This window comes from Gossypium raimondii, chromosome 10 (assembly GCF_025698545.1).
Source record: "Gossypium raimondii isolate GPD5lz chromosome 10, ASM2569854v1, whole genome shotgun sequence".
NCBI classification, from domain to species: domain Eukaryota; kingdom Viridiplantae; phylum Streptophyta; class Magnoliopsida; order Malvales; family Malvaceae; genus Gossypium; species Gossypium raimondii.
Window position 1 is genome coordinate 8,706,467 of NC_068574.1, and position 14,070 is coordinate 8,720,536.

The window sequence follows — 14,070 nt, forward strand, 5'->3', positions numbered from 1 at the left end:
TCCTTGGAGCTGGTGGTCGTAGACGTCCTCTTCCACTATAACTAGCTTATTCGGTTTGGGAAGGATCATCTAAAAGCCGATGATTGAACCCAAGGCGGAACGAGACAATTGGAGGCTGGAACCTCCCATAAGAATTTCCTTTCTCTCAACTCTATTTTTAATTTTTCGAATTTTCGATTTAATACTCTTAATTCTGTTTTTATTTTATTTTTCGTTTCCAGATCCAAACCTTTAACTATGTTATTTTCTTATTTTTTTCCAGGAACGCAGGTTTTCTTGGGCAAGATTCTGCCTGGGATTTCACGGAACAAGACATTGTGCAAATCCAGTCCCTAAGGATTTGACCTTACTTCCCTTTTACTATTCTTTTTCATTATTTATTAGGGATAGAATATTTTTGGTGCTTTCAACGATCGCATCAAATTTTGGCGCCATTGCCAGTGACTGGCAATGTACTAATATTGTTTTTTTGTTTCTTATGACCAGATCTGCTCTAGGTACTCTTGCGTTCGATTCAAAAATTGAGAAGACTGCTAGAGCCAATCGCAATGAGACAAAGTTACAGAAAAAGCAGTTGGTAGTGATTGGAACTCAAAGTAACCCACCGCCAGAAATCGAAGTCGACAACGAAGCTGAGTCTAGGGTTAACGAAAACCCTACTCGAACACTTAAAAGTAAAAAAGTAGAAGTCAACTCACTAGAAGAAGTGCTTAACGCTAGGGTTAACGAAAACCCGAATCTAGCACACCAACCAATGGCTCAAAGGATTCGGCAACTAGACAAAGCTCCGACAGAACAACCGCCATTGTGCATCGCGTATCCTACTGTGGATACCGATTTTGAGTTAAAGTCAGGTCTAATCCAATTACTGCTAACTTTTTGTGGGTTGCAAAATAAAAATCCCCACAAGCATCTGAAAGAGTTTCATATGGTTTGTATTAGCATGAGACCTCAGGGGGTAACTGAGGATCAGATTAAATTGTGTGCTTTCCCTTTTTTCCTAGCAGATTCTGCTAATGAATGATTATTTTATTTACCTCTTGGATCAATTACAACTTGGTCTGATCTATTTTTTCTAGCGTCTCGAGCAGCTGAGCTAAGAAGAGAGATCGTTGGAATAAGGCAAAAAGAAGTTGAGTCCTTTTACGATTATTGAGAGCGGTTTAAGAAGTTGTGTGCAAGCTGCCCACAACATGGTATAACGGAGCAATCTCTCCTCCAATACTTTTACGAAGGTTTGAAGCCCATGGAGATGACTATGGTAGACGCCGCTAGTGGAGGAGCATTGATCAACATGACTCTCCAATAAGCGAGAGACTTGATCTCCACGATGGCTGCAAATTCTCAGCTATTTCGAGCCAATACTGAAACTCCTAGAAAGGTTCACCAGCTAAGTAATTCAACCTTAGAGGATAAAGTTGATAGATTTACTAATATGATGAACTCTCTTATTGCAGAAAAAGCGAAGACAGCCCGGTTATGCGGAATATGTGCTACTTTTGATCATGCAACTGATGCATGTCCCAGTTTGTATGATGATACCATTACCCATCTGGATGCTGTGGGAAATTTCCCTGGGCCGCCACAAAGGCGATACGACCCCTACACTAATACCTACAACCCAGAGTGGAGGGACCATACTAACTTAAGTTATGGGGCCAATCCATGAAATAACTAGCCATACCAAAATCAGTTTCCGCAATAGCCGCAAGGTTCAGGTAATTCTTTAGAAACCATGGTCAATAAGTTAGCAACTAATGTTCTTAATTTTCAACAGCAAACTCTTAATTTCCAAAAAGAGACGAAGGATTTCCAACAGAAAATCGAGACGTCCATCGGAGAGTTGACCACATCGATTGAGAAATTGACCTCTCAAGGGAAGCTGTCGTCACAAACAGAACCAAACCCTAGACAAAATGCGAATGCAGTGATGTTGTGAAGCGGAAAGGTACTGAAACCGATTCCTGACAGGAATCTTGGCCAAGAAATTACCCAGGAAAAATCGAGAAAGACGAACAGGTCCGACCGAAGCCTCCATTGCCTAAAATTCAACCTCCATTTCCAGAACTATTCAACCAGTGTCGAAGAGGTAAAGAGGACAAGGAAATCCTTGAAACATTTAGGAAAGTCGATATCAACATTCTGCTGTTGGACGACATCAAGAAAATACCGCGGTATGCTAAATTTCTTAAAGAGCTTTGCACCAACAAGCGAAAATTAACAGGTAATGAAAGAGTGAATATTGGTGAGAATGTATCTGCAGTGTTACAGCAGAAAATGCAGGCAAAATGCAAGGATAGGGGCATGTTTGCAATACCATGCAAAATAAGCCATCTGGGAATTAAGAAGGTTATGTGTGATCTAGGGGCTTCTATAAATGTAATGCCATATTCTATTTATGAATCACTTAATGCGGGTTTTTTTGACAAAAAAACATGTGTTATCATTCAATTGGCGGACAGGTCTGTTGTGCATTTAGAAGGAGTCCTTGAGGATGTTTTGGTAAAAATCAACGAGCTTATTTTCGCTGCAGATTTTTATGTGATCAAAATGGAGGAGGATAGCACTCCTGGATCTTCAGATCTCCTACTGGGTCGACCGTTCCTTAGTACAACTAGTACTAAAATCTACGTTCGAAGTGGAACTCTTACGATGGAGTTTGATGGGGAGATCGTAAAGTTTAATGTCTACAATGCCATTAGCCATCCAAGCGAAACCTCGAGCGTAAATCGTATTGACATAATTGACTCTTTAGTGGAAGAGAATTTTGAGTCAATTTATGGAGATAATTATAAACTTGATAAATTTGAATTTATTAATGAGTTATTATCTCCAAATACTAAACTGTTACCTTCTGTTATACAGGCACCAGAGTTGGAGTTAGAACCCGCAGGAAAGGCAAGGAAATTAGACAGCCAAGAGTTAGAAAAAATTCGCAATGATGCCTACGAGAGTGCTCGTATTTATAAAGAAAGGAAAAAGTTGTTTCACGATAAGAGAATAGCTCAGAAGCATTTTTCGATAGGACAAAAAGTTTTACTATATAACTCTGTGTTAAAGTTATTCTCAGGTAAGCTTCGATCACGATGGAAATGACATTTTATTGTTACTGAAGTGTTCACACATGGAGCGATTGAAATAGAGTGAAGAATTTGAAAAGCGGTTTGTAGTCAATGGCCAGTGGTTGAAGCCATTTTATGAGAATTTTCAAGCCCACACGGTTGAGAAAATCCATTTGGAACCACCATAGAACCAATAACGGCGTCGAGCTAATGATGTTAAACAAGCACTTATTCGGAGGCAACCCAATTTTTATTTTTATTTATTATTTTATTATTCTATTATATTTACCTTATTTATTACTTTATTTTATTATTTATTACTTATTTGTATATTAATAAATTTCTCTTCTTTTGCTAAGATAAAATAGAGCGAAAATGCGAAGAAAAAGGAAAAAGCTAGAAAAATATAACCAAACAGTCTTATCCATGGTACCAAACTGCCTCTATTCCGGATACTATTCCAGCCCAGAATGCCTGCAGCCAAACTACCCTATTCCTGCAGCCAACCACCCTTATCCCTGCACCTAAACACCACCCCTCAGCATAAATTAACCCCCAACCCTAAAATTTTAAAACATTTTTTTCCTTTTCCCACAAAACCACCATATCCACCGCTCTTCCCTCCACCATTCTCCCTCACCATCGATTACCACCACCATGGTTCGGACCCGTAGCCGCGCCATCGCCGAGCCCTCTTTCACCATGAACCCACGACGGTACCGTTTCTCTGCACCCCAACCATCATATGCGATCGAAAGTAAGAACACAGAGAGTTTTTCTAAACTTTTCTACCTATTTATTTCTTTTCATCCATATTGAGGACAATGTGCTTTTAGTAGGGGGAGGTAATCTTCGTTATTACTGTAATTTTCTGTTGTGATTTTGGTTGTTACTGTTGCTGTGATTATTTTTGGCTAGTGTTGCTGCTTGAGGCTCCATTTTGTCCATATATTTTTTTTAGAATCTCCTGCCTCTTTTCATACCCAAGATTTTTACCAAGAATTGTCTACTGTTTGACCTACAAGCATGATTCTTGTTTTTTGATAAAATTACGGATTTTCCATAATTGATGCCATCTCCACTATTTTATTCTTATTAGGCTAAAAATAATTGTGATTCATAGAGTTAATTTTATCTTGCTTTTCGTAAAATTAATCAAGTTTAATACAAAGTGGACACTTAATATGTTTGCATGCTAAAATATGTTCATGACTATTAAGGTAATTACTGAGACTTATTTTTGACACTTGATTGTTTTTTTCTCTAAAGTCCTTATAAAAAAAGTTATTATTAAAATGTCGTTTAATGTTTCCGTGGTTATAAGTGCAGCTTAAAAACGTGACTGACTGAGTAACTGGGGTAGGGTGCTTGGGTTGTCATCCTATTTCGCTTCAAAAGGTTGTGTGACGTGTTAGGTAAAACTCCGCTAACCGGAATTAATTTTTAAGAACATGTGGGGCTGAGTAACCGGGGTGAGGTGCTTGGCTGCCATCTCTCTTCGCTTCAAAAGGTTCGATGTGTTCTTAAGAAAAAAATATAATAAATTAGGAGTCTGCTGGGCTGAGTAATCGGGGTGGGGTGCTTGGCTGTCATCTCTCTTCGCGTCAAAAGGTTCAATATATTCCTAAAGCATAAAAAATATAAATAATAAATAAATCAAAATCAAAATAAATAAAAAATAAAAAAATATATTTTGGGGACTAAAGGAGGAAACAAATAGGGTGTCTTGGTAGGTTTGGTAATTTGCCTAATTTTCATTAAATAATTCAAGTCGATTCTAATTTTTGTGTGTATTAATTGGAATTTTTTTTTTACTTAAAGCAAGCTTAGGGTTCTCTTTATTTTTCATATGCATTTTTGACTGATTTTTATAAAACTTTGGAGTGGTATTTCTTTTATGGTAGAATCTAACTTTCACAGTAGATAAGAACCATACTTGAGGGCAAGCATGGGCTAAGTAGGGGGAATTTGATAACACTCTAGAATAACGTATTTTTATGTATTAATTATGCATTTATTATGAGTATGATCCTGCTAATTTGAGCTATTTATGATCTTTTATCTCATAGGGACTAAATTTGAGGCAAAAGCAAAATTAAGGGTCAAAAGCGTGAATTTAGAGATAAAATGAGCCAATGTGTGACACAAGGAAAAGTTGGTGCCAAAAGTGCAAGCATGGAGGAAATAAGGGTTGAAATGCAAAAAGAAGAGATTTTATTCTATCAGACTCTATTTTAATTATATTAGGATAATTAATATTAAGATAATTATTAAGGATTATTTAATTTTAGGATTTTATTTTATTTATCTTTATTTATCTTCAATTAAATGTATTTATCTTTTGGGAGTTTAAGTAGGATTAGACTATCTCCCCTAGCACTATAAATAGGGGATGAAGTGACTCAAAAGGCATCCATATTTTTCTGTAAATACTCTCTCCCGAAAAGTCTAGGTTTTTGTTCTTTTCATATTTCCTTTTAATAAAATCTCCATTTTTATTTTATTTATTTTCTTTTCCACCACAACCATCTAGCCGAAGGTTGTGATATTCCCCAAAAAGAGTTCTTGAGGCTTAGAGTCCGTACTTAGCCTCATGGCCGAGTATTCATCATTTCTCCGCACTACGGGGTTGATGCTTCTGTCCATGGCCCTTAAGAAGTAAGCTTTTCAACGTATGCAAAGGCGGCCGCTTTGTATATTTTGGGAAGGTTGCACAGTCGGTTTGTTAGCTTACTGGGTCAAAGGTTGGCGAGCCCAAGAGACAAAATGGCGTGTGATTCACCATTGAGAAGCGTTGATCTAGCATAAGACGATCCCACAGAAGCGATTGTTGGCTAGAGTCAGGTTCCACTAAATCGTAAGTCTAAATCCTTGGAGCTGGTGGTCGTAGGCAACCTCTTCCACTATAACTAGCTTATTCGGTTTGGGAAGGATCATCTAAAAGTCGAGGATTGAACCAAAGGCGGAACGAGACAACTGGAGGCTGGAACATCCCATAAGAATTTCCTTTCTCTCAACTCTATTTTTAATTTCTCGAATTTTCGATTCAATATTCTTAATTCTATTTTTATTTTATTTTTCTCTTCCAAATCCAAACCTTTAATTCTGTTATTTTCTTATTTTTTTTTCCAGGAATGCAGGTTTTCTTGGGCAAGATTTTGCCTGGGATTTCACGGAACAAGACATTGTGCGAATCCAATCCCTAAGGATTTGACCCTACTTCCCTTTTATTATTCTTTTTCATTATTTATTAGGGATAAGATATTTTTGGTGCTTTCAACGACCGCATCAAAAGCCTAAACAACCAATGCCACTAGCGCGACTTGAATCTAGGCCACACTTGGAATGATGAACACCCTTGACCATCAGGCCATCACATTGATTGGTGCACACCTTTTGATACCGAAAGCACCCTAAATCTTTCTCATGTCTTACTAGAATCTCTACATATCCTAACACCAATTGTCATTGACGATTGCAACCATCCACTTCTCCAAAAGCCGTTGCATAAGGTTATTTATTTCTTATTGAACAACAACTGCGTCAACCAACTTCAGGTATGTCTTTTCCCTCTAGGTCCAACCAGTCATATCCACCTAACCTAACTCAACCTCTTCTCACTTATAGTTAGTGATATAGACTTGCCAATTCATCACCATCCAATTCCCATACTCTACCTTCTTCTACTATACCTCCAATCTACCTGAAAAACCAAATAATCTCGGAAGCATCTATGCCTCCACAAACCCAAAACACTCCCACCACCCTAGGCTCCTAAAATCAACTTGTTCACTCTCATCCACCACCCAACTGTCTGATGATACGACCACGCCCCGAGCACACTCTTGGACCAGCTTCCTAAGCGTTGCTTGCAAACTTTTGCAAGCTGACTTAGTTCGATTCCAGCTCAATGGAGCTCAATTCAGCTTGATTCTAGCTCATTGAGCTCAATTTTATCCTTTTTAATTAATTTCATTTTAGTTCATTTTAGCTTGCGTCTGTCTTATTTTTTCCTAAAACTATTTCATGCTGGAATAATTTCATGCGTCTAGCTAAGTAGTTAATTAATTTCAGCTCATAAATAAATTATAATCTGAATTTAATAATTGTAGTGTTTAATGTGTCTTAGTTTAATGTATGTTATTAATATGTCTTAGCTTAATACCGATTTTTAATGTGTCTTGGCTGCTACTGAAATTAATTTGTGTCTTAGTTATTGTTTGATTTTAATGTGTCTTAGCTTAGAAAAATTAATTACATGTTCCAAATTAATTAGTTTAGTTGCTGCTGAATTTAATTGTGTCTGAAACTAATTTAATTTGTTGGATTAAAATGGTGTAGCCACATGCATGGACGACAATTAAAGAAGGTGTGCTGTTGATAGCCCTTCTCCACACACCTATTCAGTCATTGCAAAAGCAAAAGCCAGCTGCTGATTCTTTTCCCCAAGCTGGCTATCAAGCTCTCCAAAGCAGCCTTAAAAGCTTTCACACAAGCTGGAAAATTCCATTCACACTTCAAGGCCATTCGGTTTTGAGTTTTCACACTCAAGGGTTGTTCAATTTCGTTGGTTCACATTCAAAGGCTATTGAGTACCCTAAGCTACTCATTAAAGTTCAAGACTATCCAAATATTCAAGCCAGCTCAATTAAAACAAGTTTACCCCATTGACTGAATTTTATCAAGCCAATTTAGCTCCCAATCACTCCAAATTAATTCCCGCTGAATGAAGGCCTCTAGAAGCTGTCCATTGGCGTCTCTCATGCTGGGAACCTTCAAGGAAGCTTCAAAGGATGTTCTAGGAAGTTTCCAAGAAGTTTCAACTTATTAAAGCTGAATATTTGCTGCCCATTCAGCTCCCTAAGTGTATTCGACTAACAAGATGTTTAGCTATAAATAGTTTGTTTTGTAATAATTTTGGGGTTAGACAATTGAGACAATTTAAACAATATACTTTTTATCCTTTTATGGATGTTTATAACATTGTGAGTTTGATTCAACTCTCTTTGTTCTTTTAAGACTTAGATTGACTTATCTAGCTTAGCTAGTGGCGTCACCCTATTTCTTTTGAACTTATCACTCTTAAACCGAGTGTGGCGTTCACCCTTATGCCTTTGGTTCCTATCTTCTTATAGATAGTGGGTCAAGGTTCTATCATTTGCCATCTCAAGTGTTTTTATAAGTCTCGGGTCAATACTGTATATAGTATTGGTTCATTCTTCAACCTTTAGCCTTTCTATTCCATCCACATTCATCGACTTAACTATAACCTTATTTCTTGTTAGCCGAAACCATATACTTATCATATCTAAAATACTTCAAACCCCTTTTGTTTAAAGCCTATACTCAGCCAAATTCCATCAAACTTTAAATTGAACGGGACTTCTCCATTTTAAGATTGGGCAATCTAAACGACTCGAATCATCACCGAGGCGCATGGTTACACAATCATAAAACAATATTTATAAACCAAGAAAATTTAGTGATTATACAACCATTCTTTTTCAACAAGTTGTCCCTTCAGCCTTTAAATAGGCTCTTAAATGCACTCATTGGCAAGTCGTTATGAAGGAAAAATATGATGCTTTCCACAGAAATAACATTTGGGAACTTATTCCTTCTAACCCCAATATCAGTGTTGTTGATTGCAAATGAATTTTTCTAATCAAGTAAAAATTAGATGGTACTCTTGATCGTGACAAAGCATGTCTTGTTGCAAAAGGGTTTACTTAAACAACTAGTGTGGATTATCATTCGACCAACAATACGTTTGGTTCTTTTTATATTAGTTTAAAAAAGTTGGCTTTTACATCAGCTTGACATTAATAATGCATTCCTGCAAGGTCATTTAGATGAACAAGTTTTTATAAGGCAACCTCTAGGCTTAAGTAGGCACCCCAACAATGGTACAAGGAATTGACCAAATTTTTGCAATCTGTCTGATTTAAAAGATCCAAGTGTGACTCCTCATTATTTATTCTACAAGATGCAATAGCTACACTTTATATTCTGGTATATGTTGATGATATCATAATTGCCAAAAACAATCCTATAATAGTTCAACGAGTTATCTCTTCCCTCTCTAAAAATTTTCCTCTTAAAGATCTTGGGATGCAAAAGCATTTTGGGGGAATTGAAGTTCTTCATATCACTGATGGTTTGTTCTTAACCCAATTCAAGTATGTTCTTGATTTGTTAATTGAAACAAATATGCAAGATAGTAAAGGTGTGCTTTCTCCAATTACCTCTTTGCAGCGGTTTACTCTTCATGATGGGACCAATCTTACTGATGCTACATAGTATAGACGAGTTTTAGGAAAACTCTAGTATTTGTTCTTCACTTAAAGGGATATTACAAATAAAATTTATTAGTTTATGCACTCTCCTAGAGAAACTCACTAGAAAGTAGTCAAACGAATCCGTTGATACTTGAAACAAATTGTAGATTATGGCTTATGAATCAATCATCACTCTGAAAACAAATTGTGCATCCACTAATGTGTTGGGAATTGTGTCCATATTGTAGTAAACATGTAACTGTTTTCTATGTATTTGAACGGTGGATAAATATATAAAGTTAATTTCATATTTTACTATTAGATCTTTTGTGTTTCTGTCTTTCATATTTTACATACATAGTGAAATTGTGACAAGCAAATATTAGCTCATTGATTTCTAAATTCAAGCTAATGATAAGTGGCACTGTAAGAACATTTACATGGTGAGAAAGATAATTTACTTAAGTAGATAATCTAAACGAGCCCGTAATCTCGTAAAAGAATCAAAATAAACATTTGATTCAAATACATAGAAGGATTATTATGTCGCCTACAATTTCAATTAAGGAGATGATTAGTCTTGATTATGAGAGTAGTTAACTCCACGGATAGAGACATAAACGTACTCATTGGAAGAATGATACATTGGACTGGACCTAAGTTGAATTAATTCTAAATCCATTTGTGAATTAATGTGACATTCATGGTGTGATTTTCCTAAATCCTAAGTTAGTCACTGACCACGCGTATATGACTCATGTGCTTTGATATAAGTGTAGAGTTATGCTCTAAAGATGATTGAGCCGATAGTCGGTATGTTGGGTACATGACTAGTGTATGGAATGACTTTACTAGTGTAATATCCCGCGCGGCATAGTCATGGATTGGTGAATTGTTTGGGCAGATAGTTGGTTAAGATTAAGCTAAGAAAAGACTGAGTTGTGTTCTATCCGCCAGTGTTGTATTTTGTATTGTTTGATACGCCATGAGTGGTGGACTGTTAAATTAATCTAGTAGGTATGTCTTGATTTTTGTTGAAGGGTTAGCCTTTTGGTGAAGTGTTAGGTTTCTGGTTTTGTGTCTGGGTGTAGTTGTTGGGAGGAACCGACCAATCAGTATCTTCTTCTGGTAAGATGTGTGATAGATCCCTCTGTTAGTATATTTCAGTAGTGGGTTGTGGGATTGTGGACTCAATTACTTTCCGTTTGAAAATATGTGTTTACCGTTCAAATTTAGTTAAGTTTTTATTATGACTCAATTAGAAATTACCTAAAGTTTATGATTATTTTATTATGTGAGATGCTAAGAATAGTTATGTTGGCCACAATAGAGTATGAGTTAGCTTTGCATGTTAGCCACGTGTAAGTTGTACTAGAGTTGTCTAAGTTATATATATCAATAAAACTTTTGTAATTGAGATTCTTCTTCTCTCTTCTTTTTCTCTGATATACCCTGGTATCCTACTTAAGAAAGAGTTCTTTGTTGAAGAAAATTTAGCAAGTAATCAATTAGTAAGAAAGGTTTGTGCGTGTAGCAATAGAGATAGTGTAACAAACCTTATTGGAATTATCTGTGAGTATCCAGTTTGTTTTTCTTTTTTTTTTCTGAGTTTCCTTCTATCTTGCGTATATCACTAATTATAGTTGTCATAACTTAAAGTTTGAGTGGATCCATCGTCATGGAACTTTGTGAATCTATTGCATGTAATCTTTTATGTGTGTGTGTGTTTGTGGCATGAAACGGATACGAATTCCTCGGGTATAAAATCGGTATTCAGATATGAAGAGCCATTGGTAGGGCATGTTAGTTGGAAATTAGAATGGCAGATATGCTAGACCACTCGTAGGGCATGTTAGTTGCTAACCAAATGGGAAAATATGATGTGCCACTGGTAAGGTATGTTAGTTACTAACCATGGAAAAGAGCCTTGAACTCACAGGAACACCCAAGTGTTCGAAATGATAAGAAATGTGATATCTATTCTGATATGTAATTGAGGGATCCAAGGTTTAACCCAGTGAAAGATTTGAAAAAAAATAAGTTAATATGACTCTGTATGTGACATATGTTACGTATTGAAAAGAGTAAATTAATATGACTCTGTATATGTTAAATGTTATGTATAATTGCTAACAAAAAGGAAAAGTTAAATGTTCAGTGGTAAGTTTTGTTCCCTGTTTTTCTGTGTTGGAAACATAGTGTATTTGTTAAGTATTGGTATTTGGTGTACAGAATCTACCATAATGAAGGTATGTATGATTTAGTCTGATGAGATGTCTGAAATAGAGAGATATGTGTTAGAAAAGATTGTATTTGGTTGAGAAGTATCAGCTCTATTAGGGTTAAATTTCTCTTTGGTGTAAGGATGAAAGTACCCTCCCGATGTTAAGGAAGAAAGTATACACCAAATATTAGAGTTTTCTCGATGTTAAAGTGCGCCTGGAAATGTTATCCACTATGGTTAAGTGTTCGCCAATGATATGGGAGTGTTCGCCTGAATGTCTCGGCGTGTAGAGTTGGTGTATTAGTTTATGTGCATGAGTTTACAGTTGCAATATCATTTTTGCTTATGTTTTTCATCTAAAGGGTTGAGTCATTTCTTTTCTGGAGTTCACTAAGTTCTTTTGAACTTACCTAAGTGGTACATCATTGTAAGCTTGTAGAGGAACTCAGCTAGAAAGAGCGACCTCTGTAGTGAGCTTTGCCTATGTTTGTTTTGTAACATACATATGTTCTTTAGGGGTGACGTGTAACTTTGATTTGAATTTGAATTTGAATCTGTAATAAAGTACATTTATTTAACTACAGATTTATTTAAATGATAACCATGAAGGATTTAATAAGTTTTATGAATTATGTTTTGTGAAGTGTATTCTGCTTGTATACGCCAAACTGTTTTATAGGTTATGACCACTGCCAGTAATACTGTATTTTCCAAGGAAAGATCTCAACTGAAAGTTTTAAACTCATTTACGTATACATTATGGTGTATACCAGTTAGTCATTTGTGCTTTGAGACTTTTTCTGAGTTAATGCCTAGTTCATTTGTTATACCTTGGAACCATGTATAAGTCTGCTTTCCGTGTAACACCTCAACCGACCGTTGGGGATTGGGGTGTTACAATTAGCAACAATAGAATTCAAAGCTCTATTAAAGAGTTAACGATATCCTCTAATTGACATTGTCCGGGTTGATAAATATGGAACGTGACCACGGGTTGCTTGTTCTTGAATGCGTTATTTATCACAGTCATTAGTTGAGAATGGTTATGTTAATCATTAAGAAGACACAATGGTGACAATGAGATAAAATAAGATTGTATTGAGTGAACGAATTTAACTCAAAGGAATTAAGGATATCATATGAGGGTAACACACACATGACGAAGTCATTGGACAAAGCAGTTTGATGGATTAAATCCATGATTAAGTAAATTGTGAATTACCGGAACGATACTTTTAGACATAATTACAATTGTTTGAGCCTAATTGTATATGTCTGATTGGATCCTCTGCTAGCTTAAAAAAGCTCGATCAAATTGCATTTGAATTAGAAGAAAATTCTACGACTTTGGAAATAATTTAATTAATTGATGTGGAATTAAATTAGGTGGTTGTCTGAATTATTCAATTAGAGAATTTGATTAAAGAATTTTCTTGAAAAATTAATTTTGATCAATTAAAATTAAATTAATCAAATTAATTAAAATAAATATGGTATTTTTGGAAATTAACTTTCAAGTCAGAAAATTGGACCGATGGGTAATTGAACTTGAAAATTGGACCCGAGATAAAAAATTGAACTTAAGAGCCAAAACTCGAGACCAAAACCCAAAAACTGGTTGAATCGGGCTCTGTGTATGAAACTGAGTTGACGGTCCAACTAGTGGTTGGACTAGACCGGTCAGGCTGTCACTAGCCCATATCGAACTGGCAGTAGTCAAACCAGCCAAGCCCATTTGGGCAAAATGACAACGATTCAAGGTGCTAGGGAGTCGCATTGGTGATGGCATTGTCGGGCACAACAGCTGTGATGGCGACGATTTGGCAGCCGACGGACGGCCGGCAACCACTATTTTTCGATGGTAAAGTAGTGGAAAAATTAGACTCCTAGTGGGATTCTACCGGGTAACTTGATTTCAAATTAAAATTTCCAAAGATATTATTATTTTAAGGAATTTAATATTAAATTAAATTAAATATTTATCTAGATAGTATTTTATTAATTTAACATTAATATGTGATATTAAATTTAATTTAATATTTATCTACATAATATTTTATTAATTTAATATTAATGTGATTAATTCTAATCCTAGTTTAGCTCTCTCTAAATTCTCCCTATGTAAAGCGAGCATGGGTCATTATTCTCATACACTTGAATTCAAGAAAAGTTGTAGAGAGAAAATCCTCTTAAGAAATTACTTCAGAAAATTTCTAGAGATATTCTTGTTGTTTACAACTTGACCCTAGAAGTTTAAAGAAATTATGAAATTGCCCCATTCGTGATTTTGTGAAATCTCATTCGAAGTGAAATCTCATTCGAAGTGAAATCTCATTCGAAGTGAACCCACACTCTGCAGACGTGAGCTTGAGGATAGCACTCGATCAAAGCATTCAACCTAGATGAATCATAAATGTATGATTTTGATTAAGTGTTTATTACTTTAGATAACACAACCAAGTTCTTATTTTTTGATAAATTTTAAAACTCTAGTTTTCCCCTAAAG

General features: G+C 35.8%; 1 protein-coding gene and 1 non-coding gene across 2 annotated transcripts; one reads left to right on the forward strand and one right to left on the reverse strand.

The window, feature by feature from the left end:
• Positions 1–1,093: 1,093 nt before the first annotated feature.
• LOC128034365 (small nucleolar RNA R71) lies at positions 1,094–1,200 on the reverse strand. Its single transcript, XR_008190491.1, has one exon. It is a non-coding gene; the product is annotated as a small nucleolar RNA R71 (small nucleolar RNA).
• Positions 1,201–1,735: 535 nt separating this feature from the next.
• On the forward strand, positions 1,736–3,096 carry LOC105775239 (uncharacterized). The gene is made up of 5 exons (XM_012597769.1): positions 1,736–1,927; positions 1,972–2,306; positions 2,463–2,724; positions 2,866–2,959; positions 3,071–3,096. The coding sequence occupies exons 1-5, from the start codon at positions 1,736–1,738 to the stop codon at positions 3,094–3,096; spliced, it is 909 nt and encodes a 302-aa protein (XP_012453223.1).
• Positions 3,097–14,070: the final 10,974 nt, after the last annotated feature.

Bases quoted from the DNA above. Each gene is read 5' to 3' on its own strand.
- LOC105775239 (XM_012597769.1), top strand. From the start codon at position 1,736: ATGGTCAATAAGTTAGCAACTAATGTTCTTAATTTTCAACAGCAAACT. The intron at 1,928-1,971 runs GTGATGTTGTGA...GATTCCTGACAG, and splicing joins CTAGACAAAATGCGAATGCA to GAATCTTGGCCAAGAAATTA. The intron at 2,307-2,462 runs GTTTGCAATACC...ATTGGCGGACAG, and splicing joins AAATGCAAGGATAGGGGCAT to GTCTGTTGTGCATTTAGAAG.